Source organism: Convolutriloba macropyga, chromosome 3, assembly GCF_964194025.1.
Source record: "Convolutriloba macropyga chromosome 3, txConMacr16.3, whole genome shotgun sequence".
In the NCBI taxonomy this organism is placed as follows: domain Eukaryota; kingdom Metazoa; phylum Xenacoelomorpha; order Acoela; family Convolutidae; genus Convolutriloba; species Convolutriloba macropyga.
The window spans coordinates 79746287-79771848 of NC_134470.1; the positions used below are offsets into that span (position 1 = coordinate 79746287).

Genomic DNA, 25562 nt, shown 5'->3' on the forward strand with positions numbered 1-25562 from the left:
TACTGTAATGGCACGTGCTCTGTTACTAGGGGTGCATAACGTACTGGGGGCACAAATGCAAGATACTAGAATTCTTTCCAGTTTAGAAGTCTTCTTGCATGGGCGAGTTTTTCTCTGATGCAACCAACGTTTTCCTTTGACTGTCAATAATATACACGAGTGCAAGGATTAGTCGTCCGATATGAGAGACAGCTCCTGGTTATCATCTCCTTGTTCGGCGATGTCATCGATATTACCCTGTGTCTGTTGTCTGTCATTGACGAATACGATTGATTGAACTATGAAGCGCAGTGGGGACCTGCACTGTCTGATTATGTTGATTGCTTGTTCTCTCGTAGCAGTAGTCAGGTCTTTCCCATTCACTGAGGTTAATCTGTCCCATGGATAAATACGGTCTGAAATTCAAGCTAAGTAATTACTGTTCCATAATGTTCTGCACAGAACCAAATTTATGCGAGAATATTGAAAACAGAGGCTTATAACGACGCCATCATCTGTTGAAGACGCTATTGTTGCGGTAAATCAACACAGTTTTGTACGCCAGGAATGTTCATAAATCTAGGCTTTTTTATTGATGCAGGTTGGCGTCGAAAAATTGGTGGAGTGTTAGAAAAAGATGCTCCGTATTCAGAAGTAACAATAGTTCTATGAAGTTTCAGAACAGTTTTCAACTTGGATGGATGTTTCTTAACAATTTTCTTGTTCGTGTTTTGCTTTTCAATTTGACAGCCTCAGAATTTGGATAGATTTTTATGAATACTTTTGTCTTTCAAGTAGGAGCCGAAGAACTTGTGTTAATTAGATACAAAATAAGGATGCTCGGTAATGTGCGTACGCACATAATGTTCCGACCGTGCTCATCCAGATTCTTGACTTAATTGGCTACCCAATGATGAAGAGATAGAAAACTTTCAGAAACATACACATCGTTCAATAAACAACCAAATACGATAATGCCACGCTAGAGGGCCGATGAAAGTTGCTGATAATAGGACTACTAGAAAAGACCAAAATGAAAATCAATTAACAAACATTGTTAAGGACCAAAACTATAATAAACTGTATAATAAAATATAATAACCAAATATATAAAAAACAAAATCAAACTCGCATCAGATAAAAAGCAAATTAATTTAACCTATACTTTATTAGAAAAGATGTGGGACCTGTCCCCAATGCGACTGGTTAACAGTTCGACAAAAAAGAGCAAATAGGTGCGAAGTTCAAAAATACTTTTCCATTTTTGAAAACAATTAATTTCACAGTTATTAATGTCATTATATATCAACTGAAACCACTAAAATGTTCATTAATATATACATAGGAGATGTTCGAGACATGTCATTATCCAATTTTGGATAGTGCAAAATTTCAAAAACAATGGGATCAGCGATTTTTGTTATAATTCAAAAAGAAACCAAAAATCCTTTGAAATGTCCAAAGATATAAAAATCTAACACTTTATGTGATCTCATAGTGACAGTAGTAACAAAGCTGGGAAACAAGTAATTGAAGCTATAACCGTTATAAATTATAGCTCACTGGAAATGGGTTGTGGCCTGTGTTTACAGAGCTACAAATCTACCGAAAAACTATTTAAAAAAGACGAAGCTCAAAAACCCAGTTATTTTTTAAAACAATTTTTTTTTCAAAAGTCACAACAGACTTGGGATTACAACAACAATTGATGGATAAAGTTTCAACACCTCAGGAATTCAATTAATAATGAGACTAAGTCACGAGCACGCAAAAAAACAAATTCACAAAGAAGCCAAAACTTCAAACAATTTTACGACGACACTGTTCAAGGCTCTATAATTACAAGATGTTGCCTGCAAGAATTGTAAATCATCAATTTCGTTTCATTTTAAAATCAACAAGTCTTCCTTATAAAAGGACCACTAAGACATGACAAAAAGAAACCCAAAAATTGAACAGTATAGAAATCTCGAAAAGTTTTTCGAAGCAATCAGTCACAACATATAGCCAAGCGGGAAAAAAATGTTTGAGTCAATAAAAGTAATTGAGACCTCCTATGAGTGAGGTTGAATTAGTTGGCGACGAAAATAAAAGCAATAAGGAGACAGATGAAAGAAATCTTTTTTTAAATTTAATTTGAAAGTCATTGGAACAAACAGCTATAAACTGAAATCTTTAACCAGGTTGAAATATACCTCTTGAGGAAGCAATTAAGATCTATCTATATCGGGTATATGGCCTACAACAACGACAAGAGAGAAAAACTTGGGCAAAATAAGAAATCAACAAAGTTTTGCGAGATAACTGTGTCTCAGCCCAAAAAGCATAAACTATTCAACAAAAATAATTAACTTATCCAGTTGCGACTTTTTCCAACGCTCTGATTTTTCCCTGCAATGCCTTCCTTTAATTGGACTTGTCAATAATGGGATAATTTGACAAGGAAACAAAATGCACTAATAAAATATGCAATTATGATAAAAAAGATATTAAAAAAAATTGAAAACGAGTAGTACCAAAATAAAGAGACCATCAATTGAATATAAATTTGTTACCATCATTAATTTAAGTCACAGGAAGTCGGTTTAAAGTCTTTACAGAAATTAGATAACAACTGAAAAAATTGTCTTGGCTCTTTTATATTTTTTAAAACTAACTGGATCTTTGATTGAGGACACTGAACTACAAAAATAAGAAATGAAAACAAAACGCAAGAATGCCAAAACTTTTACGAAAACAATTGGTCAGAGCCATAAAAATCATGAGCTTAGTTTTGAAAGCATAATATAAGCTCGTTGGGTCTCGTTTATTGTAAACAGTATCTGTCATTAATTGAGCCCTGATTTGAAATTCCCGTCCGTAATTTACATAAAAATGATTTAAACAGCGGAAATTTTCTGAAAAAAGATCGCGCCCAATTAGAACCTAAAAATTTTTTGAAAAGGATCCATGGTGAGATTGAGTTCGGCTCACATATTGCTGAGCGTCTAACAAAACACTCAATTATTGAAATGGTTGCGAAATAGATCAATTTTGTACAAAATTTTTTAGGTTGTCTTAAATAAAGCTTTTTGTATAATTATCGACTTAAAATTTGCAAAAAAATTGTGGCAAAATTTTAGTTCCAGAAGACTCTTAAAGCCAGCGGTAGTACAGATAGCTTTTTTTGAGCTTAAGAAGGATATGGCAGCAGTTTGATTGTGTCTATTTCCAGCAAATTTAAAGCAAGTGGTCTAAAAAAGCCATTTTTTCGACAAAAAAATTCTAAATTTTAGAAAAATACAGCATAAATTCTGGCCAAAAAAACTCGGATCGAACAATTAAGCAATCCTTCTCTATCTTTTGTTCAACTCTAATTTTTCAACTCTAATTTCAACTCTAAACCCTCAGATTCAACTCTAATTTTTCTTTCCAAATGGTGTTTCTTACCTATGAAAGAAATTCGCCCGTTTGGGAGCTCGTCTTTAAGTTGTTCTTTTGAATACATTTTTCTATTTTAGCCCTTTCCTAGGCATTTTTTTCGCCTTGGTCTTCTCTTCTTTTGATGCAACTGGTAGCATTTTGCAGTGTTTGTGTATACGAAATTTGAGTACATTGAGTCATAATTTGACCTCTTGTCTTTGTGAGTTTTTTTGCCGTGGATTGGAGCAAACAGGAGATCATCTGATAATGTATCGCAATTGGTAGATTTTTTAAATGTCAACAGATTTTTTTCAAACATAAATTATTACATTTAAATCAGCTTGGTTATCAAATTTTTGGTCTCTCAGATAAAAAACAACAAACGATTCATAAGGGAGCACTTAGAGTTTTTCAGAGAGTTTAATGTTTTTGAGATAGCCCATTGATTTTGTGTTTTGCTCTTACATACGATTGACTTCTCTCTGAACTATTAGTTCACGGCGGAGAATTATCTATCTTCTTTTCTGATCTCCGTCCGCTGTTTTGTACTTCAATCTTATTCCCCTTCATCTTATTCCTTTTATCTTATTCTTTTCCCCCTTATTTGGGTGGAAAAGATTTGTGAAATTTATCAATATACCATCAGGTGACAATGATTCAAACAATCTCCTTCTTTGGTCGGGCGAATAGGTAATGTAAAACAGTAAACTAGACGGCTCTTGCTAATAGCATTGTTGCAAATCCTCAAATAGTGATGATTGATAATGATTGTATGAGTTTACTCAACACAAGAGACCACACCTGCTCCTGAAAAGAGCGATTGTCACTTAACACAGCCAATCGCTTACCAACAACATTGATACAAACCTGGCCCTTCCATGTCAGCGGGGCTTCCCTCTCGAATGCTCTGCACAATAATGCCAATTGCCGAGTAGTCAACGATACTGATTCCGAGAGGCTCGTCGTCTCCTTTCACGATCTCTACAAATCTCTTCGGTCCCAATGTTACCTAAATTCAATTGATCGATTCGATTTTTTTCTATATTTTTTATTTATTGCGGACACTGCTTCAGTCTAGCAAACGTTCCTATTCTTCAAAAGTGTGAACGCAGTGTGAAATAAGATCGGAATCGAATTGAAATAAAGCTGGTTGGTTTTGCTTTTGATTTGAACAAAATATATTATCATTCTTGGCGATGATTAGTTTTGAAAATTCTGCTGCACGCTGCCAAATTTCTTTGTAGCCATTATTGCAGCTTTTCGCTGAAATTTCGAATAATTTTTCATCTATGTCTTGAGAAAATAACTTATGGGATCTCTGAACGTTCAATTTTAAGTTCAATGGCAGTTCTGTTACAACCGTTGGATTTGATGATCCAACCTGGTCAAAGCTGGGTTCCTGACTCTGATTAACCGAATCGTTGATTGATGTCCGGTTGACCAGCATCGAATAGTCGGGAACTTGATTACTACCGGAAACCTGAGTTTTACTAGACTCTCCGGGAGGTACTTGCTCTGTAGAGCTTGGTACCTCCTCCCTGTATGCTTCTTCGGCACCCTCGCTGTTGAGGCTGTCTCTGGGAGTAGTTCGAGAACTTGTGGTTGATGGGATTTCCCCGTTTTGCAGAAAGTATTCTGCGTCTTCACTCGAAACGAACTGAAGCTCGACTATGTTGTGGAACCTGGGGTCACTCATAGCCATTTGCATGATGCCTTGGAGCTCGGAAGGAACGCTGCCTAACTCGTACCCGTTGATGGCTATCAAATAGTCACCTGGAACAGCAGTACATGTAGAGTTGATCGAAGCGACAGTTCTGGAGTGAAAATTATCGAGTGTAGATAGATTTGTTCCGGTCTTGGCTCAATTGATACCGGTTTTCAACAATTTTCACCGGGGAATTGCTTCCTTGCTTCTTGTAATAGCTTCTTGTAAAATTTGGGTTCTCTTTTAGATAATTTAACTGCATGTTTTATACACCCGTTGCTGTCTTAATTCTCAGTAATATGATCCAAATATGAACAGCAGAAATGCCTCATGACTGTAGTGTACTCCTTTTGGAAGATTTTCAAATTCACTTGAGAAAGAAACGAATCGTTCGTATTTTTGTAAACAGATTTTGAAATTCTTCTAAACCGAGTAAACTACAAGTCAGGAGGTATTTTTGATATTCTTATTTGAATCACACTACAGGGAATTTAGACAGTACCAGGTGTACATACAAAACATGCTGTTAAATTATCTGCAAGAGAACCCAAACACTGTTTATTATTTATTTTGTTTACATTTTCTTAGATTATTATGAATAAATTCGAGAGCCCTAGATGTAATCTATATGGATGCAAAAATGACCGTGGAAAGTAGTGACATAAATTGCGGACAGATGAGACGAGATATTGTAAAATTGTCCGCGATTTGCGGTGTCATGATCTTTTCATTTCTCATCCTTTTTTCATTGTTTTCTTAAACCATTCTTTAACCTGTGTAACCAATCAGTACGAAATTTTGTATCTGGTTAGATTTCCGATACAATAGTGATTAAAGTTTCATGCTCTCAAATTATTGTAAACTAACCTTCCTGAATTCTGCCATCTTCTCCGATTAGACCATCTGGAGAGATTGACCTGACTAGCATGCCTGCATCGTTGAAAGGAAACTGTCGTCTCTTATCATGAGGAGACACCAGCCCCATTCCCATCAACTGGTTCGGCTGTTTCTCAATCACTATTGTCCGGAACAGGGCTTCAGGCCATTTTGTCAATTGACTGAGGGTGCTCCCGTCCTCTGGTTGAGGGCTGCCGATTTGTTCAGAAGCGGATGGTGTCTGGTCAACGTTTGAATTGGATTCGCTTCCTATCATCGCCTCAGCTAGTCTGTCGCTCACATCTTCAATGGTTCCAGTGTCATTAACGGGACCCTTTTTAGCGGTCGATAGCCTGGGTTTGATGTGGCTTGACTTTGATTTTGGGCTGGTCTCCTCATGAGCTTGATGTGCGTTTTCACTGGAGTTTGAGAGTGATGTAAGTGCATTTGGTGCTAAAGATTTAGATGTTGAGTTGGATCTGTTCGAGTGAGGGTGTCTGTCGTAGTTATTGGTATCACTTTTGGTGAGGTGCGATTCCAAACTCTCATCGCGGTTTGTTGACAAGGTATTATCAAGTCTGAAAAAATGAAAATAGGAATTAGCTTGTTATTACTCGGACATCAATGTATTAAGGTGTTTGTCTTTCTACTGGAATGTGTATTATAGAACACTGAAGTCTATGTAAATTTCAATTTTTAGTCTCAATAAAGAATATTAATGAAAGCTGCTAAAAAAGACTGTGCTCTTGGTGTTTTTAATCTTGAATGTTTAATTTTGAATGTTTAATTGATCTCGAACGAATTTTGAAGCAGTTAGTGTAAACATTTTGGTCTTTTACATGCAAATTATTCGCTTAGCTGTTTTTGCGCTTTTGTTCTAGAACATTCTTTGACTTCTTGATTGATTTTTTTCACACTTCAGTTCTTCTTTTTTGAGTGATCTAAGTTCCTTTAGGTCTGCAATTAAGTTAGTTGCTGGAAGTAATTAAGATGTCAGACTGCCACCCTGGAGGCAAGTAGTTCGAATCCCTGTGGGGTCTTCTTTTTTGCACCCATAAAACATTTCTGAGCTACACCCCCTCTAAATTAAATTGCTCCCAACCTGTCGTGCGAGAGCAATTCGTCCGATATTAGTCGGTTTATGTTTATAGTTTAAAATGATAAAATTGTTTCTTGATAAGGTGTCCTGATTCCAATTGGCGGCGTCTTCATTGCTCCTACTTTTACTCCTCCTTGTTAGTGTTGCCTTTAAAATTTTTCCTTAATATTAAACGGTTTTCCGCTTTCTATTGTACTCCCCTCATTGAGTGTGCCATAATAGTAAACAGAAATTTGAATTGTTGCCCCCTCTCACTGTGTGACAAATTTAAGAATTGTATCTCCAAAAATGGTTAGGGTGTACTTGAATACTCACATGTGGTAATCTTTCCTAGATTCTTGTTTGGCCCGATACCCGACGAGAACCTCTTCCTCGCTTGCCTCGTGACTAGAAGCTGAGTTTTGAGCTTTGTTTCTTCTTCCCAAGTTTCTAAGTTCATTCCCAACTTCATTCCTTTGAGCTGAATACATCTTTTTGTTCACGCTCTTCAGCAATGGTTTGTCACTTTTGTCTTCCTTGACGCTTTCTTCTGTCAAGTTTTCTTGTCTGTCATTCGGGTCACCGTCTTGTTCGTCGGCGTATTCGCTCCCGAAGTGGGTCATTTCACGCGGCGTTTCGCCCAAATCTGAGCCCTGGATTTGGTGATAGCTTGGTGGAATGTACTTGCGGATTCCGAATTTGATTTGCCCGTTTGGTAGCTGGTTCATGAGGCTAACGAAGTCTCTTCCGGGCCATTTTGAAGTGTCAAAGTTCATGACCTGAAATTGGATATCATTATTTTCAAACTAGTGATCAAATGCGGAAACTCATACTGAGGAAATAAATGAGTTTCTTTATGTCGTTATCTTGTTCAGTAATCCGATAACAAATTAGCAGTCGTTATTACAAGGATGTTTTAACATACTTAAGCGGATAATTTAGTCCCATATATTCGGTTGTGGTAGTTTCAAATCAAGTTGTAAATGCTTCGTTTCAACTAGAATTATTTCTTAAGTGCTTGTAACAGGTCACTGTTAATTGCTGATGAAAACTGATTGCAGGCATCACTCGACTAGGCTATATAAGCCTTCTGATGTCCTCTCAAATTTAAGTGATGTGTTTGTATAAATAACAATAACATCTGTCCTTAGATTTGAAAACCGAATTTATTATAGTCCCATGGGCCATTTTATTATATAGTCGGCTAAATCGTCGTTCTGAGAGTGGCAGGTTGGGTATAATGGCATTGGGTATAATAATTGTCCTGACACCATTTTTATGTTATTCTTATGATCATATTATCTAAATTGATTCGGACCGATACTATACAAGCGTGCAAATATGTATTGATTATATGTAACAAATCGTGGTTCAGCATTGGAGAAAATTTCATCAGTTTCATTGTGATCAATAGTTGAGATGTATGCTATTTGAGAAACTGAATGTTATGACATACCTGAACAATGCGGTCATTTGGGGCCAGAATGTCAGCTTTCTCCGCTTCGCCACCTTCCACAATTTCTTGAACCACAATGACGGGAACATCGTTTTCCAAATTGACTTGGGAAATTTTCAACCCCATGCTTTCACCCTCCACTTTGCGAACAGCGCAAAACTGAACCGTGGGTTCCCACGAGGACTCTACAAAGGTTATTGATCTCTCTGCTTCGGTTGTGGTGGCGTCGCCTCGTGAGTGTACCGAACTGAGCTCCAGTTCGTACGCGTTCGCTTTTGAGTCCGCAGCTGTTTCTGTTTTGGAGTGAATTGAACTCAATTCTCCTTCGGGGAAGATTTCCTGGTACTCCGTCATCTTGGATCGCCGCAGTTCATCGTACTCATTATTGGAGGCGCTGTGGTAACTTACCACGCGCGGATCGTCCGATGACACCTTTCTTTCCTGGTCCATCTGGGGAGATGTCCAGGTCTGGTATTTGGAAGTATCCGGGTGTGATTTTTTATTACCACCTTTATTTTTCGGTACTGGTTGAGCAGTTGTTGCTTTTTTCTTAGGAGCAATCACCATCTCCCGGTAGATATTTTGATCGGATTTTGAATGGGATTCGTTTGAAGTTTTAGTGATGTTTGGGTTCTTGTGTTTGATTAGTCTTTCGTTAGATTGTGATCTCCGTTCGATATCGCCCAATGTGTCGCCCTCGCTCAAATCTGATCTCTGAAAAATAAGAATTATAACAACAAATTGTGGTTGACTTGCGTCGTCAGGGATACGTGTCAAAATCAAGCTGGCATGTTGAAATTGATGTGTGCTTCGACTCACTTCTCAAATTTTGTAGCACTGGTTTTGATCCTCAGTTATGTTCGCTAGATTTAGTGATTTCTAGAAACTGCGATAATGATTACAAAGATTTGCAATTTTTTTGCATTTTTTGTTTACTCAACATATGCGTTTTCCGTAAGCTAGTTTTAATGATTTTTTGTTACCGATAAAAAATTTCTCCGAGTAAACTATTGTGAATAAAGAAATCACGTGCATGCTTTTATTTTAAAATTTTACGTTTGCGGCTCACAAATTTGTAAAGAGTTATTTTGTATAAATTAATCAACTAAAAGGGAAAGTATACTATTAGATCACTTCTAATTACCTTTACTAGTGCCTTTCTGAAGGAAGTTTCCGTGTTACTATTAAAAAATGTTTCTAATTGCGTTTTGATGTTAGATCTAGCTGCCAGTTATCTAAAGAGACTACATCAGAAAATTGTGGTAAACAATTGCTGAATTTGGTCAATTTTATAGAACAATTTGATCATTTGACTTCGAGTTCTCTCTCAGCCAGTAAAGAAGTGAAGTGAATATTCTGAGTCTGTTAAAAAAATTTTATGTTGTGTTAGAATGATGGACTATTTTTACAGTCATTCCCAGATAGCCGTGTGCTTAATTTTTGGCGCCTCAGTTTTTTATCCGTTTCCCGAAAAAATGAAAAAATTTGACTTTTTTCAGTGTTGTGATTAAATTTATTTTGCTTTAGTGTTGAAATTTTTAACAGTTTTATAGCATAAGGAAAAGTTTACCGCAGTGTTATTTTAATAAAGGATTTAGTTAGTTCCTCGATCTAAAGAATTTATATTACGTTTATCCACACAAGAAGTAGATATGAGATAGGAAGCGAACTTTGACCCGAGTCTTGATGTACACCGGATTCTATGCTGGAAATGCTATCTGTTGTTTAAACAAATTCTATGCGAATTTTTTTGCGCCCAGAGTTTCCTCAACAGTTTTATCTGTCGTTTAACGAGAGACTTTCAAGGGGGTGATTTGTCAGTGGCATTTTTGTAAAGTTTTCCAACCAAACAAAGTTGCGTCTTAAGTGCTCTAAAACCCAACCGCAAGTTTTAGCAATTAAATTTAATGTGACATGGGTAATTTCGATAATATTTTTTCAGTTAATTCTTTGATTGTTTGTAAACAAAACTGGCCAATTCTTGTATAAATTCCTTTATCTCTTTCGTTTTGAAGTGAAAGAATTTTTGTGATTTTGAAGAAATTTATGTGGATAGATTATTTCTTAATGCAGTTAACCAGAGAGGTGCTCAGAACGTACATTTTCTCAGAATAGCAATAATTGAGGTCAATAGTGACCCTATTGTTAATTAGCTGCCTGGTTTATTAAATCAAGAAGGAAATTGTTCTTTTTTCAGAGGTTTATAGCAGAACAGAGTTGTTGCTTCAAGTCATATTTGAATTGAAATAAATTTTTGTTCTATTCCTTTTATTTTGAAGTGCATTTTTTAAACACTATTGTGTCTCATTGTGATGGAAACTAAAAGAAATTGTTGGCTGGTTTCTTAGCTTGTTTCAATTTTTTCTTGACGGAACGTACGGAAATTTATCTTGGCGTGACTTTAAGTTTTCCTGAATTATTTGATGTAATGTAAACTGAGATTTTTTGATTTGTCTTGACGTTACGTGTCTCTAACTGTTAGTTTCATGAACATTTCAAGAATTTCAGTGCTTTATTTTTTACTTCATTGTTTTCGAAGTTTTTAATTTCTCTTGAACGAAGTTTTACGACTCGAAGAGGAGTATTGGTTTTCTTAAGGTTTTTTACCTGAAGTACTATTCATTCAGACGATGTTTTGACCTAACAGTGAAAGTGAGTAAAATTGCCGTGTGAACTAATTTTTTCTGAGCGAGAGAAGTTTTTTGATCATGCGCCGCGTTTAGTGAATGACTTTTTGACTTTGAAAAGTAGTTTTTGACTGAATGGCACATATAGATAACCGTTTTTAACCGTTTTTTCGTCTAAGCGGCCCAATTTTTTTGCTTGTGATTTGGTTTTTGTGGAAATAATTTTTATTCGATGCTATATTGAAATTTCAACCTCGGAAATTGATACCACAGTGTTTTGCAGAGCCTGAAGATGCGTTTCAAGTTCAAAATTGGCACATAATTCTTGATTTTTTAGTTATTTTTTGGCTTTTTTTCTATTAATTTCTTCATTTTTGGATCTTTTAACCTTCTTTTTGTCAAAAATCTGTTAATACGGCAACTTCCTTTTGATAATTCATAGACTCAACGCCTCTTTCTACCTCGATGTAATTTTGTTTTATAAAATTGTTCTTATGAGAATCCGGTTTTGGTAGATTTTTTTCTGTTTTTCAGTTTTTTGTTTGTATTTTGGTTTTAATGACTAGAAATAGTCTGTTTGTGCAACGTGATGGACTTTAATTTTGTTTAAATAAAAGTTCAATAATTTTTTGGCGTTAAGTTTTTGAAAAATAGTTAAAACTTTTTCACAAATGCAGTCTTAAAAGTTTTTTTGACCATTTTTTTGCAAAATGTTCCGATGTTTCGTATTTTCTCTTTTTTCCATTTTTGAGTTCTCTGCAAGAGGCTAGATCTTCGTATCGGATGGCTCGTTATGTTTTCTCTGTCTCAAATGCTTAATAATGAAATGTGTTCGTTTTTCTTGATTTTTTTAAATGTGATTTTTAACTTTCAAAAATCAAGATTGTCATCACGGTGTTCCTTAAATTGTGTCCTTATTTCCCACATTCTAGTTAATATCATTCTAGCTTTGGCTGGCACCTGCATTTATTTTCGGTATATTGATTTTGTCAGTTGTTAAAAAATCGAATGATTTCAGCTTTTTCTTAGATTTTCGTCATTTCTCTGGTTTGCAATTAATTTCATTCAACATAAGGCAGTACTGAGAGTCTGCTAGCAAGACTTTTCCAAAACATCCACTTATTAATGGTTACTGCAACTTTTTTCCGGCCTTGAATTTAATTAAACGATTATTTGCCTTTGAATATTCCTCTGCTGCTTATGTCTTTTCTATGATCAATTTAATTTTTGAATTAGTATGAAACCATGTTGTCTAGCGTATGTATAAGGAAGAAGTATATTTTTTTCTAATAATTGCAGTGATTAGAATTGTAATTGTAGTGGTTTTCTGATTCTTAACTTTGAGAATTCTTTTTTGAAAAGATTTAACTTAGTTTCTAAGATTATTATCTGCCGTTTGCTTTCGCGATCTTTGAGATTAGAATCATGAATTAATTATTAGAGGACAATTGATAGCCCTCTCAGCTTTTTCAGCCTATCAGTATTTTGACCATGTTAATTGTTTTGGACTTTTTTAACGTTACCAAACGTTTTCAATAATATAAAAATTTGCTGCAATTTGTTTCTCTTGGTGACAGTGGCTTAAGTCACCAAATTTTAGATCAGACCTAGGGAGGTAATGAGTTAATGGTTTAATACAAATGGTAATTGCTTCTGCTGCATTTACGGTTTTGTTTGTGAAGTTCTGACGCTTCGAGTCGCTTCCGGAATTCTTCCGGCTATATTTTTACAATTCAAAGAATTTGAATTGTATCGGGGCGCTGTCTTTTTATCTGTTCATACATTTTCATTCATGATTTTTGAAGTCAAATTGGAGTATTTATTTTGGTCACGCAGAAACAGGAAATGGAGCTGAAAAGCGAGTGGTTTTGCGGCGTAAAACTTTTTCGCTCTAATTTTGAAGTAGTGAGAAAACGGTGTTTCAATTGTTTTTTGTTCACATGAGGCAATTTCACTTTGATGTTTACTGTTTTTTCCTATTTTTTTAAATCTGATTTTTTCCCGAAATGTCTTTCCCAATTCACTCATAATCCGTTCTAGGTCTAGATTTTTGTTAAGTCAATGAAAATTCTTTGAATTGTACGTCAGGACTTGTCCTGCTATGTTTATTGAAATTGTTTGCTTGACATTTTTGCACTTTTCTTCTAGAACATTCTTTGACTTCTCAAGTGACCTTTTCACGCTTTTGTTCTTTAGTTTTGAGTGATCTCTATTGTTCTCACTCCGAAGTAAAGCTTGTTCCTAAAATAAAAACGATTGCAGCATAGCAACAAGCAGGGGCTGATAGCCGAGTCGGCAGTGCTTCTGTGGAGGGATCGGGAGGTACATGGTTTGTATCCCGGCGTAGTCAACTGTTTTTGCACCCATAAAGAAAAATTGATCTAGGCTACAGCCCTTCAATTAAATTGCCTCGCCTGTTGTTCAAGAGCAATTCTTCCGACATTAGTTGCTTTATATTTCCTTTTACATTAGTTGCTTTATCTTTTTTTGCAAAGTTCTTCTTGGCTGCTAAATTAATTTTAATTGAATTCCTAATTAAAAAATATGTTTTTCAGATCTTTCCTACAAGTTTTCTGATAATATACTAGAGGAAAAGTTGTGATTCCACTTAAGTTGAACAACAGACTCGTAATTTTACATACCGTTATGTCTTGGAACTTTTGGAACTTTTCAGGCCTGAAGAGTTGTAAGTTTGTATCAATGGGGTTCCTTCGACTCATTTGAGGAGATTGCTGCCCAACTATTCCTCTTTCCTTTTGGTTATTCACTGTTTCGAAGACAGGATTTTCAATGTACGCATTGTTGGGCCTGGAAACCTTGAACAGAATTCTGCATAAAATTATAAGCTCGTTTTTACTAATCAAGTTCTTTAAATAACTAAATTAATATTTAAATTTTACATAATTATAGATGGTTAACTGTACATTACCTCTACTATTTGCATTTTATTCTTAGATGTAATAGCAGAATTTAAAATGTTGTTTTTTTTAAAAAAATATTGTTCTATGCATGTATTGGGGTACTAATGTAGAAGAGGCAAAAATTTTGTACAAAGATTTGTTGCTTAGGAGTTCATCAGGTAATGTTGAAACTCAAATTTCGCGAAATTGACCAAAGTTAACGGCAATTAACCTAAATTGAATTATTTGAAGCCGTAGTCAACTTTATTTGTCATTAGAACTGAATGCCCACCGGACCGAAAGATGAAAATTTAATTTTAAAGTGAAGATTTGAGTTACCTTTTGTGTATCTTTTACTCTTGTCAGTCGAGTATATTCGTGAGCTATAATTCGACAGAATACAACTGTTATGAAACGACGTCGGTCAACCTCTGGTCCGTAGAACATAGGGAGTACTGGGTTTAGTGGATCCATATTAATTGTCTGGATTCCGTCAATTTCAAGAATTTGGTCTCCGGGCTCCAGCGGGTAGGCGCTTGCGACAGCCAGAGCTTTTCCAAACGAAGAGTTATTACGGATTTGAGGAACCTCGTCAATGCTGAAGCATAAAGGACTAAATTAATAGGGTGGGTGTCTTTTTTGGAATGGTGGGGGGGGGGGGGGGGGGTTAAGCAGGTGGAGCTACTGTGAAAATGAATCACTGCTGGATTCGAGCCAGCATCTCTTACTTGCAACCCTAAAGTGTTAACCATGACACCCACTGGTCTTAAGCTCTCGAACTTGGGCATCTCATATGACCCATGCTTATGTTCTTCTTGTTCCTCAAGGCTTCTTCTCTAACCAAGTATACGTTGAACAAGTAGAGCTTCTTTTAAAGCTATGTCAAGCTTATCTTTTGCACAATTTACATTAGCTTGTTCTCTCTCAGCCTTGTACGTGATCAGCCTGAAGAAAGTGAAGTCGTCAATCTGTTCATTAAAGTATTTGTTGCTGACGTCGTTAAACATAGCTTGGATAATGTAGAGGCTAAGATTCCGGTTGTTACGTACAAGTATTTGGTATCTCCATTCGGCAGTCTGAGCTCTTTGACCATTGACAAGAAGTGCTCAATGGAAACCTGGCAATGTTCCACGGTGTAACTGCTTCCCATTCGCTCCTGGTATAACTCCTTTCTGTTTTCCACACTTTCCTGTTCTGGCACACTGGAGTTGCTCTCAAGCGGAAGCATCTCAACCTCTCTGAGGAATGTCAAGTGAACCTCGTTTGAGTTCTGCTTGAGTAGCTTCAGAGAGTCCTCCTTGGTCAGATGGCTGATTGATTGCCCATTTACACCTACTATCTGGTCCATAGGCTGGATCATTCCACATTTGTCCGCTGGTGATCCCGGAACGACATCTTTGATGAAAAGCCGCTCGTCTTTGAAGTCTTTACTTCCCGGAAGGGAACGAATGTTGATTCCTGCAACAGAAATAATTTGTATCTTTTCCGTTTCTGCTCCCAGCTTAGTGGGTGCATATTATTTGCACCCCCAACAGAACGTGCTATATTTTTACATATTGATTTACTATGTAATGACACGTGTTCTGTAACGAGGGGGATTTGGGGGACACAGACAGAAAAGATCCCTATTTTGACATCTATCAAAACATAAATCAGAAGATATGGTACGTGCGTCTGGGGGTGGGGGCTGCAAATAATTTGCACCCACTAAGACAAAGCGCGCGGGGGGATCCGAATGGTCATGATGTGATATGTGAAATCTTATGATCGTTGTATGACAACAAGAAACTCGAGTGGAGTTGTTCAAATTTGCTCACCAAGAGATCCGAATATCTTGGTCAGAGTGACATGGTAGAAATGGTTGAGATTTTTGTCGAATCTGATTGGGAAATCGAATCTCTGGTATCGCACTATTGTCAGCTCTGTCATCGTTCCACATGCCTTGAGAATTCCCACAACTTCATTTGAGTTGAGACCTCCGATTGGCATGTTGTTTATACATTGGACTATATCTCCTTTTTTCAGTCGCCCATCTTTCGAAGCCACACCATTTTCCACCAGTTTTTCAACCACCTAAATATCCGATAAGAAATTTCGAATGGCATTTTGGCTTCTATGTTTACTACTTAGGCTATATGAGTTACTCTGGATCTATTGTCTCCCCCCGTGTTTTTTACGCCCCCCCCCCCCAGTTAAAAATTATATGTTGTTATGTAGCACGTTACTATGTAAAAAAAATAGCACGTGCGCCTGGGGGGGGGGGGGGTAAAATATGAGCCCGAGAAAAACAATTAAATTAAGATAAACTAATTTTGATTTAAAAGATGGTAATTTTTAATTAAACAGATTAAAATAGTTAAGCTGCAGTTTAAATCGGACTAATCACTGGAATACTTATTTACGAGATAGAAAATTTATTATTAAGTTTTTTATTTCGATTGGATTGTATGCTAGAGTATAACAAAACATGACATTCCTGCTTGCGGCTGAAATAATGGTTAAATGACTCTGCTTGAAGTCAGCGAGAACTTCTGGCGTATATCGAGAAACGCGAAGTGTTTCGAGATATTAAGTCAGAATTTCGAAGTGACTTATGCTGAGTCACTTAACCATGCTTAAAACAAGAAACGCGCACGGTTTAAAATGGCGAAAGTCAATCGAAGTCAACTTCTGGCTAAGTAGCAACATTTGGCTTTTTAACTTCTGGCACTGCAGACTTTCGGCATTTTAAAATGTGCACGTGAGTGTTTTAATTTTAGAGAAACAATTTTTTTCAGAAAGGCTAATTCGAGATGAGCTGTGCCTTTGTGAAAGCGAATGTTAAAAGACTCACTTGCACATTCTAAAAAGTCGAAAGACCGCAGCGCCAGAAGTTAAAATGCCAGAAGTTGCTACTTAGCCAGAAGTTGACTTCGATTGACTTTCGCCATTTTAAAAGGTGCGCGTTTCGTGTTTTAAGCATGGTTAAGTGACTCTGCAGAAGTCACTTCGAAATTCTGACTTAGGATCTCAAACTGCTTCGCGGTTCTCGATAAACGCCAGAAGTTCTCAGTGACTTCAAACAGAGTCTCGTAACCTATACTTCTGAGATAAACATGATAATTACTTACCGTCAACCTTTGGAAACTGACGATAGCGAATCCGAAGCTGCCTCCCACCTCTCTCATTTCCAGGTTCACCACCAACTTCTGTTCTTGAAACCGCAGAACTGACTTGTGCAAATTGGAGTCGTTGAGCAGATTCTGCTCGAACACAAACTCCACCGAGTCATTCCGTCCCGACAACCGATTAGTTAGGGCCTGTTACAAAATTTAGCACAGTAAAGACCTTTTTGTTGGAAGGACCAGATAGCAAGCGTATGTAAATTGTGCAAAAGATAATCTGGACATAACTTGACAAGAAACTGTACTTGTTCAACGTATACTTGGCTAGAGAAATGAAACCTTGAGGAACAAGAAAGAACGTGAGAACGGGTTATAAGAGATGCCCAAGTTCGAGAGCTTAAGACCAAATGGTGTTATGGTTAGCACACTATGCTTGCAAGTAAGAGATGCTGGTTCGAATCCAGTTCTGGTCCATTTTCACAGTAGTTGCGGCTACTTAGACGGCCCCCTAGCACTTTGAAGTATTATGTTTATGAATACTAAGTTCATGAAAAGAACAGTCTGAAATATGGGGAATAACAAGACACAGGCTGCTGTGGCCTAATGCTGTTCCGCTGCGATTATGCAGAAAACACTATTATTTTTATGAAGTTTCGATCAGTAAATTTCATTGTCTTTTAATTGAGTGAAGTAATTATATTATGGGCAAAATTTTATTACCAGGAATTCTTGTTCAGTTTAAAGCAGAATTGACAGCGTTTTTAGAGTCAATTTTAATACTATTCGATTTGTAAAGAATTTTTGATCAAACAACCGAAATTGTAACGTCTTCTAATCCTCATTAGCAACCGGAGTCTGTTTGAAACTACCTAATAGGGTGAGTGAATTGATGAAGTTACGTAATAGGGCCGACCTTGAAGTGTTTTGGGGTTTGGATGACGTGGTTGTTGATTAGAATGAGTTCGTCTCCTGGTCTGATCAACATCCTCAAATGTGCCTCTTTTCTATCCACATTGGCCGCTTCTACATTGTCCACCACCAGTTTACACACCTGTAATGAAAACATTAAACAGAGGTCACTATTGGGATCGGCGGATGTGATTAAAACACTCACGTGCACATTTTAAAATGCCGAAAGTCTGCAGTGCCAGAAGTTAAAATGCCAGAAGTCGCTACTCAGCCAGAAGTTGAATTTCGTCATTTTAAAAAGTGCGCGTTTCGTGTTTTAAGCATGGTTACGTGACTCTGCAGAAATCACTTCGAAATTCTGACTTAATATCTCGAACCGCTTTGCGGTTCTCGGTAAACGCCAGAAGTTCTCAGTGACTTCAAACACAGTCACGTAACCATTACTTAAAATGGAGGAGTAATAGTTCCTTTGCATGTGATCACCGTTTTCCCTTTCGTTTTTTTAAAGTCATCAAACTAATCTAACCAATAAAGTAATTTTTCCTCGATTATTAAGTCCGTTGCCAAAAAAATCTGCATCGTTGTCCTGATAAATTTTTTTATCTATTGCAGAAGGAAATTTAGAAACTTAAGATATGGTAAATTTCAAAAATGAAAAATAATGAGTTTGGTTCATAACTGGAAATAGTTTATTCTCACTTGTTCATGCCTGGGGATTGATACTTCATTGGGGTCGTTGCTCAATTCCACCCCTCCTACGCTGAAGCCCCACGAAGATCCAGGTCTAGCTGGAAAGTGAACCCTAAAGAATGGAGAGTTTATTTGGTTAGAATGGTTAGTTTATTTCTGCTAATAAATGTGAAATATGTAGTAGAATAGAACGAGAGGTATTAGCATTGGGTGTATTTGGTACAGGGAGTGCGCCAATCTATCAAATGAACAATTTTTTCACGAGTGTGTGCGGGAGAGAACAGAGTATTTTTTGATAAATTTGATGGATCAGATATATAGCACTGAATATTTGTATGCTCTTATTTCACATTCACCATTTGAAAAATGCTTTTTAATAGCCGCACAGCGATAGCTGGGGCTATTATTGGCCTTCTCTTGGTTTTTTTACGACTCGAAGAGGAGTATTGGTTTTCTTAAGGTTTTTTTTTTACCGGAAGTACTATTCGTTCAGACGATGTTTTGACCTAAAAGCGAAAGCGAGTAAAATTGCAGTGTGAACTAATTTTTTCTGAGCGAGAGAAGTTTTTTTATCATGCGCCGCGTTTAGTGAATGACTTTTTGACTTTGAAAAGTAGTTTTTGACTGAATGGCACATATAGATAACCGTTTTTAGCCGTTTTTTCGTCTAAGTGGCCTAGTTTTTTTGCTTGTAATTTGGTTTTTTGTAGAAATAATTTTTAATCGATGCTATGTTGAAATGTAAACTCCGGAAATTGATAGCACAGTATTTTGCATAGCCTGAAATTGCGTTTCAAATGCGAAATTGGCACATATTTCTTGATTTTTTAGTTAATTTTTGGCTTTTTTTTCTATTAATTACTTCATTTTTGGATCTTTTAGCTGTTTTTTTGTCAAAAATCAGTTAATATGGAAACTTCCCTTTGATAATTCATATACTCAATGCCTCTTTCTACCTCGATGTAATTTTGTTTCATAAAATTGTACATTTGCTAATCCGATTTTCGTAGTTTTTTTGCCAATTTTTTTCAGCTTTTTGTTTGTATTTTGCTTTTAATCACTAGAAATAGTATTTTGGGGAACATGAGGGACTTTAATTTTGTTTCAATAAAAATTCAATCATTTTTTGGTGTTAAGTTTTTGAAAAAACAGATAAATTTTTTTCACAAATGCAGTCTTAAATATTTTTTGACCACTTTTTTACAAAATGTTTCATTATTTCGTATGTCTGAATTCTTCTTTTCCTTGTTTTATTCTGTTCAGCAAGTTGGATTTTTGTCTCGAATGACTCGTTGTCTTTTCTATGTCTCGAATGCTGATCAATGAAATGTGCTCGTTTTTCTTGATTTTTTTAAATTTGATTTTTAACTTTCAAAAATCAAGAATTGGTCTTTTTGTTACGGTGTTCTTAACATTGTGTCCATATTCTTCACATTCTCGTTTGTATCATTCTAGTTTTGTCCTGGCAGCTACTTTTGTATTCGTTATATTGATTTTTTCAGTTGTTAAAAAATTGAATGAATTCAGCTTTTTCTTAGATCTTGGTTTCTTCGGTTTGCAATTGATTTAATTCAAAATAAGGCAGTACTGGGAGTTTGCTAGAAAGTCTTTTCCAACATTTCGACTTAATACTATTCATTGCAATTGTCTTCCGGGCTTGGTATTGTTTTTAGACGACTGTTTGTCTTCGAAAATTATTCTGTTGCTTTTGTTTTTCTATGATTAATTTAATTTTTGAATTAGTATGAAATCATGTTGTCTTGCATATATACAACAAGGAAGAATCATGTATTATTTTTGTCTTAATTGCCGTGATTAGAAATCTAATTGTAGTAGTTCTCTGATTTTTAAGTTTGAGCACTCTTTTTTGAATAATTTTGACTTTCCTGTCTTTTTTGAAAAGTTTTTATCTGCCGTTTGCTTTCGCGATCTTTTTGAGATTAGAATCATTAATTATCTGAGGACAATTGATGGCCTGTCAGCTTTGTCAGGCTATCTGTTTTTTGACCATCCTAAAAATTTCAGACTTTTTTAACGTTACCAAACGTTTTCAATAATAAAATTTTGCTGCATTTCCTTTCTCTTGGTGACAGTGGTTTAAGTTTCACCAATTTTTAGATCAGACCCGTGGAGGTAATGAGTTAATGGTTTAATACAAAAGGTAATGGCTTCAGCTTTTTGTGAAATTTTGGTGCTTCGAGTCGCTTCCGGAATTCTTCCGGCTATGTTTTTTATTTCGTCGTCATGATTTTTGTTACGACCATATGACGTCACAGCCACTGTTTGTTCATTCGTTCATGCAATTTCAACTGAATTGCATGTGTGACGTCATTTTTCGCTCTTAGTGGAGCGAGTTTTTTTGTTCATGTGCGTGATTAAATTTTTGATCACACTTGACTTGCCTCACTCTCAAAATGACTTCCTCACTTTGAAATTGACTTTTATTTACTTCAATTCAAAGAGATAAGGTCAAATGGGTGTATGTCGCTCTAAATGAAGACTCTTTGAGAGCATCTAATAGAGGCAGCAAAAACTTATACAGATTTTGATCAAAATATAACATATCGGCCTTCAATGAAAAGACGAAATTTTTTTGGTCTGTCTTTTTTACTGTTTTTTTTAGACTGTCGATCTACGAATCTATTGCGGCTATTTTCTGGCAATCTGCCAGCTATGTTTCTACGTTTGTTTAAGCTACAAAATGAATTAATTGGTAACTAAAATTATAACTGAAATTTACGAGAGAATTTAAGAAATTAAAATGAATTCAGCCAAAACTTTTTTACTCCTTAAATATTACGATATAAATATATCAAGCTTTACAATCGGAAGCACCTGTAACCGAAGATGAATTTCATGGAATTTATGAACTTTTATTGATAAACATTGTTTTCGAACAACAAAGTTAACGAACCCTTCTCCTTTTTCTTACCTATTTTTTTAGACTGCCATTTTATAACTTTTGAACTTGCTTTATTTTCTCATAGAATTCTCATGGCAACAGTTTCATTAACATGTTGTATTTTATGCACATAAGCGTAAACAATAATACGGTGAACTTCGGGCCTTAGTATGTCTTGGCAAAAAAATGAAAAGGCTCAGCAAGGGTAGATTCTTTTTTTCAATAGCTCAGTGAAAGAATTTCTGTATCTCTTCGGAACGGCATTGATCGGGCACAATTGACTGGACAAAATAGGCAGATTTCATGAAGTGCGTAAACGAGAAATAGAGGGTTGGAACAATTATGGATATGTAATATTCATTATTCATAATGAATATTAGTTAGCCATGAGTCATCAATATTCTGAATTGTTACTGACGCAGTTTTATTTCGCCACAGTTTTTTTACATGAAGACTCCTGTTAAGAACGTTAGGCAAAAACCATTTAAAACAAAGACGGCTATTCAAAGCCCACTTTACGCTATAAGGTGCTCAATTGTCTCAAAGAATATATGTAGAATGTTCTATTTTTCAACTTTTAACAGTTGTTCACCCCTCGGTAATATCATAGGAAAGGATTTTGTCAAGTTTACAGCGGAAAGAGGCGAAGACTTTTTTTTAAAAAAAACTCGCTTGTTGTTGAGCTTGTCGAATGGATGTCGCAATTTATGGTAAAAAGCGCGATTATGCTTTCCACGAACTGTTTGAGGAAAGTAAAATATTGACAGTTTATGAGCTTTATTGTTTTGAACTGATCAAATTCAGTTTAAAATCATTGAGGCTAGAAACTCCATCTTCAATAACTTATATGCTAGGACGGAATCAGTTTTCGAAACAAGGAACTCACAAATGGGCCTTCTAGCTACGCCAAAATGCAAAACCAGAAGACGTCTCTTGGGCTAAGAGGTACCAAGCTAATCAATGTCTTACTCAACCGTGATTTGATCCCTCCAGATGTTTGTTGCTTTGATTAGAATCGTTTTACAACACTTACCAGGAAACTCAAGTCTATTGTTCGAACTGAAAAGTTATCAGATCTAATTTTTTGAAGCTTGGTTAAATAGGTACTCTATATAAGGGCTGTTGCCTGTAGGAGGATCCCTCTGATGCAATCAATATTCACCATTTTTTAACTGTAATGTTCTTATGTACGCGTCAGAAAAATTTTTTCGTGCTTTCTTTAAGTAGTTTAGAGGCCGTTGGGCGCAGGAAAAATCTAAAAAGTGTTGGAGTTTTTGTGGTGGGATGGAACTAAACTGAAGTGCTGCAAAGTTAAAAGCCTTTTTTCTGTGTTCATTTAAGCTATTATGTTGAGTTGATTGATAGGGACACTTAAGTACTTTAAAGCGTCAAGTGGTATTTGAAGTACCGTCTTTCATTTTAAAAGGTTTTTCAGGTATTTTTCATTGGGTGAGGGAAATGTCGAAAGAAGTCCTTTTCGGTCTAAATATTGACAGTCAACGTACCTGTAAAAGTTGTCGGGCAATGTTGAAGAAATCACTGTGCTAGTTTGCGATTTGAACAACTCTTTGTTCTCACAGTTGAACTTGTAAATTTCCCGGAATACTGGATCTTTCAATAACACAGTGAGCTGTCTCAGCTGGTCACAGCCAGGGTGATTGCTGTCCGGGTAACTTGTTAAGAACTGGTGGAGAACAGCATGCGTGCTCCGTTCGATTTGGTCCAGCCCAATTGTCGCGTCACCCTGGTGGGGTTGCGGGGACCAGGGTGACCTGGTGGGCTCACGATTGTAATAATTGTAATTTCCGTCGTTCAACATTGTGGTATTATATAACCCAGCTTTTAGAGTTAAAAAATGAAAGGTATACAATGTTCACAAATGTAATGGAAATTTCTCACATTCGGTCTTTGGCTGTTTTCAATCAATAAAGTAATTTAAAAATATTAAATGTTGCTTCCCTATTGATTTACTTTTTAAGTAGTAAAAAAATAATTTCCGCAAAAGTGTAATGTAAATTTATATCGGATGGTCAGTGATTGGTAACTTGGTCATTTTACACAAGAAGTCGGAGTGGTCAACGAACGATACTCTACGCTTGTATTTGCGTGTTTATTATTTAGCGTTTGGTTTCATTCAAAGGTATATTAAATATGCACACGAATAATCATGTTCCGTATCAAATGTTTGTTTCATTATTGTCTATAGAACAAATATACCATTATTCAATGCTGTACTGTAGTACTCATTTTTTGTCTGTTTGAAGCGTGTTTAATCTGCAACTAAACGTGTGGTAGAGGTCTTTGTCCAATTATGATAGCAAAAACAATGCTGTTATCTTCAGCAGGAATTATTCCATGTAACTGAGCTATTTTACCTGATTGGAAATGATAGTAGTTTGGTTTGAGCTTCACCGTCTTTGAAGCTTCTTTGTTGGCTAATAATATTATTACGTCAGGGCCGAGAATTCGGAGTGTAAACTACAAAATGTGTATTTTTAACCGGAACCAGTTGGAAATGTGATTTGAAGGTCTGTGGAACGGTTTAATTAAATCTGTTTGACGATATGTGATAAGTTACAGCTTTAATCGGCCGCGAAGAATCTAAACATATGACGTCATGTCTGTGGTCAGAACTAATAAACATATCACCTAATTTGTCTCAAGTTGAACTTGATTAATTTTTCAGTTCAATGTGTGACTGTTAGTGGCGTTGTTGTAGTCGAGATAAAAAAGATGATGTTTAAGAGAAGCATATCGTTTTCGTACGTTTATTGGATCTTCAACAGAGTAGACAGAAAAAGGATAGCAGAGGTCGGTCCTGACATCGCGTGTGCAGAATGGTTGCTGAGGAACAGTGCCTTTGTGAGGTTCAAAGGGAGGCCCAAGCTAATCACAGGCTGGTAAATATGCACCCATAGATAACCTTATGGTCTTATTTATTACTTATTTGCAATTTTTCTGTAGATCTTTCTAACGAAGGTTTCTGGTCGCACTCACCTGTTTAATGGTAGGACCATAGATAACCTTATGGTCTTATTTCTTAACGAAAAATCTGCAATTTTTCTGTAGATCTTTCTAACGAAGGTTTCTGGTCGCACTCACCTGTTTAATGGTAGGACCATAGATAACCTTATGGTCTTATTTCATAACGAAAAATCTGCAATTTTTCTGTAGATCTTTCTAACGAAGGTTTCTGGTCGCACTCACCTGTTTAATGGTAGGACCATAGATAACCTTATGGTCTTATTTCTTAACGAAAAATCTGCAATTTTTCTGTAGATCTTTCTAACGAAGGTTTCAGGTCGCACTCACCTGTTTAATGTCCTCTTAAGCAATTTTCCATCATCCCTCAAGGTTATTAATTGCTCTTAAACGTTACTAAAGTTTAGCTATTATATTAGTCCTGTTGGTCTTTTTATGCGGTTTTTCGCTTGACCGATTTTTCGTCTGACCCATTTGTCTTGTCGTCCTCAAAAACGAGATAAACAGGTAGCGCCCAGCGGGCATTAAATGCTCTTAGAGCCTTTCAGCTCACTAGTCTCCAAGTATGCGATTCACAGAAACTGTTTTGGAGACTTGTAGTTATGGTGGGAAGGGCGGTTCTTAGAAGTTGACCCCCCAACCCCTATCACTCCCCGAGCAATCCACGCCTCTGCAGATCGTTCAGGCCATAAAGGCCCCGTGCATCCAAAGACCCCCCCGACTGTTTCCCCCAACCCCGTCCCCACTGTTGCCCCCCCCCCCCCCCACTGTTGCCCATCAGCCCCCCTTTGGTGCACTCCCTCCCGCTGCGCTTATCTCAAGCCCCTTCAATTAAGCTAAAGCTATGGACGTCATGACGTTTAATAAGGCTCTCTTCTTTAAGATCTGAGAAAATTGTATTGGGCGCTCAGTTTTTGTAAGATGTTTTCATGCATTGTGAAAAGTTTTGATT

At 36.4% G+C, this 25562-nt stretch overlaps 2 protein-coding genes across 2 annotated transcripts in view; one reads left to right on the forward strand and one right to left on the reverse strand.

Moving 5' to 3' along the window:
- Nucleotides 1–25562, forward strand: part of LOC142336504 (protein SSUH2 homolog) — a 611495-nt gene that overhangs the window by 268028 nt on the left and 317905 nt on the right. The gene's annotated exons all lie outside the window — the stretch shown is intronic.
- Nucleotides 16–24102, reverse strand: LOC142336502 (uncharacterized). The gene is made up of 14 exons (XM_075385390.1): nucleotides 23134–24102; nucleotides 18736–18838; nucleotides 18041–18178; nucleotides 17134–17322; nucleotides 15841–16096; nucleotides 15073–15481; nucleotides 14363–14621; nucleotides 13766–13939; nucleotides 8497–9210; nucleotides 7377–7819; nucleotides 5954–6540; nucleotides 4763–5154; nucleotides 4249–4390; nucleotides 16–395 (listed from the first exon to the last, which is right to left on the reverse strand). The coding sequence occupies exons 1-14, from the start codon at nucleotides 23445–23447 to the stop codon at nucleotides 169–171; spliced, it is 4347 nt and encodes a 1448-aa protein (XP_075241505.1). The 5' UTR covers nucleotides 23448–24102; the 3' UTR covers nucleotides 16–168.